We start from the raw sequence: 2435 nt of genomic DNA, 5'->3' as shown, positions 1-2435 counted from the left end.
TTTTTTTTTTCAGAAGGAAACAAAACAACAACAACAAAAAAGAGACAATTTTAAGTGAACATGTCATTGATATTAACTCATAGGATGACGAACTAAGATAAACCATACTAAACAAACCAATAAGTATAAGTGATCGAAGATACACTCTTTGAGGGATGACCAATTGGTGTATGAAGATGATTTTAGCCACTGCCCGACTTCAACGTATTACTCAACCTGAAGACCAAGATGGAGAAAGTAGAATATTTGAGAACAAACGCACAACGAAATGGGTTCACTTTCAGTAATAGGACCAAATAAATGGTTCGGCTCAGTTTCAGAATGTGCTTACCAGTCCAATCCCTCGAAAAGTCCCTCGCCTTTCACAGCACAAGTTTTGAAGATTGCCCATTGACGACTCTTTATCTTATGTAACTCCAAAGCTTCTGTAACAGCCGCATCATCGAGTGCACCAGGAAGATCCTGTTTAGTCAGATTTAAGAAAACTCAGACCAGATTATTATAGATGTTTTCAGCAGAAATTTTTATAACGCATGCAAACAAACTAAAGTTTTTTTAGCAACAGAAAACCAATGCGAACAGTCAAAATTTATCAGAAGAGCTCAAATTTAGATACTACTAACCTGCTTGTTTGCAAATATCAGAACCACCGCACCTTTCAATTCCTCTTCCTATAAAAGACAATTGACAAGAGAGTCAGATTCAAATGCTGACAGTGGCAGAGGTACACTTCGTTGTGAGCTTTTGTTGCATAATGAAACAGTTTAAGGATAGATTCTAAGATCTACAGAGCGACATGATCACTTGTTCCTTTCCATCCAGCACTAACCTAGATACTACTCGAAGCTCATTTGACAATTTAAGAATACTTGATACACGCAATTGAGCAAAGATTGTATTTCTTTATATTGTACGTTGGCAGAAAAAGGTTCTCCTAGATTAATTTTGGATGCAAGAAGTCTAACATGAAAACAATACAGCAGTGTATGAAAAGGAAGCCGCAGCAGTAGTTTACCTCCAAAATTGCATGAAACTCCTCTTTCGCCACCCCGATTCTATCTGTATCACTCGAGTCAACAACATAGATCACTGCTTGTGTATTCGGGAAATAGCATCGCCAGTACGGCCTGTCAAAATAACCATTAAATTTTGGAAAAAAAAACACAAACTAGTATAATCTTGATGTAGCCATTTCTGCTCATCATGCCTTCACAACAGTATATGCAATGAAAATGAGAAAAGAGTTCACTTAGCTACCTGATGCTTGTTTGTCCACCTGTCACAGAAAAGTAGTAGTTAATGTATTGTGTTTCGCCAAAAACAATTTAGTAATTAAAAACGTAAATCGTAAATAGCAACCATACCATACGTAAGTATTTAAACAGCAAGACAAACATACATTTTTATGCAAAACAATCAATAAACTACATAGCAAGAAATGTGTTACTTATCATCAAGCCATCACCTTTTTAAAATAATACAGAACTCTTTTGTTACCCATATTCAAATATAAAGAATTTGGTCTGCGTCTTCAAGCTTACTCATAAAAGGGGTTAATAACATTACATGAATAATACTAGTCCAATCTAATCTACCAAAGTACTAATCATTATCAAGGATATACAATCTAGGGACTCCAAATAAAGTAAAATTCCGGATCATGGGTTCGGGTAATTCACTCAAAGACAAACATTTGAATGTCACTGAAGATCTGGCTAACATAGGTGGGCTAGTCCAGTTAGAAAGAATACGTAGTTGGTTTGATCTATCCATATATACTAAAATAGTAAAATCCTTCCTAGTACCTAGAATTCGAAGTTTAACGCATCAAGGCAATTTAGGGATTCTAAGAAAACGTACCTAAATCCCAGACCTGAAACTTGATATTGTTGTACTGAACAGTCTCAACGTTAAATCCAATAGCTGCAAAGATCAGATCAAAATCACAACCTCTCACAATTCTGAAAACACATCAACTAGATCCATAATTTAAACAACATCGATAGAGAGATAGATAACATACTCGGAATCGTAGAGACAACTTCCCCCATCTGAAGCCGATCTNAAATCACATAGAAAAAAAAAAAAAAAAAAACTCAACGATCGAATCAAAAAACCCTAGTCACTGAATGTGTCAATAGAGATACGAAAATGCGAAAGAATAAGGAAGAGAGATTTTATACAGAGGATTGTGGTTTTTCCAGCATTGTCGAGACCGAGGACGAGGATACGAGCTTCTTTGTTGCCAAACACGGAAGAGAACATCCGCGTGAATAGGATTCCCATCTTCTTCTTCTTTCTTCTTCTTTCTTCTTCGTTTCGGATCAGATCAAACGATCTAAGAGAGATTGTATTTCTTCTCTTGGATCATTCGACCTCTCTCAGATCTTTCTTCTTCTTTGTGAGTTTATGCGATGACTGAAAAAAAAAAAAAC

The 2435-nt window shown here is 35.9% G+C and overlaps 1 protein-coding gene across 1 annotated transcript; it reads right to left on the bottom strand.

Moving 5' to 3' along the window:
- Window positions 33-2428, bottom strand: LOC104703004 (ADP-ribosylation factor 1). Its single transcript, XM_010418934.1, has 8 exons — window positions 2184-2428; window positions 2024-2062; window positions 1861-1923; window positions 1258-1276; window positions 1016-1127; window positions 624-671; window positions 332-462; window positions 33-216 (listed from the first exon to the last, which is right to left on the bottom strand). The coding sequence occupies exons 1-8, from the start codon at window positions 2284-2286 to the stop codon at window positions 183-185; spliced, it is 549 nt and encodes a 182-aa protein (XP_010417236.1). The 5' UTR covers window positions 2287-2428; the 3' UTR covers window positions 33-182.

The sequence above is a fragment of the Camelina sativa genome, chromosome 7 (genome assembly GCF_000633955.1).
Source record: "Camelina sativa cultivar DH55 chromosome 7, Cs, whole genome shotgun sequence".
Classification (NCBI taxonomy): domain Eukaryota; kingdom Viridiplantae; phylum Streptophyta; class Magnoliopsida; order Brassicales; family Brassicaceae; genus Camelina; species Camelina sativa.
This window is presented reverse-complemented; position numbering and strand designations above follow the sequence as displayed.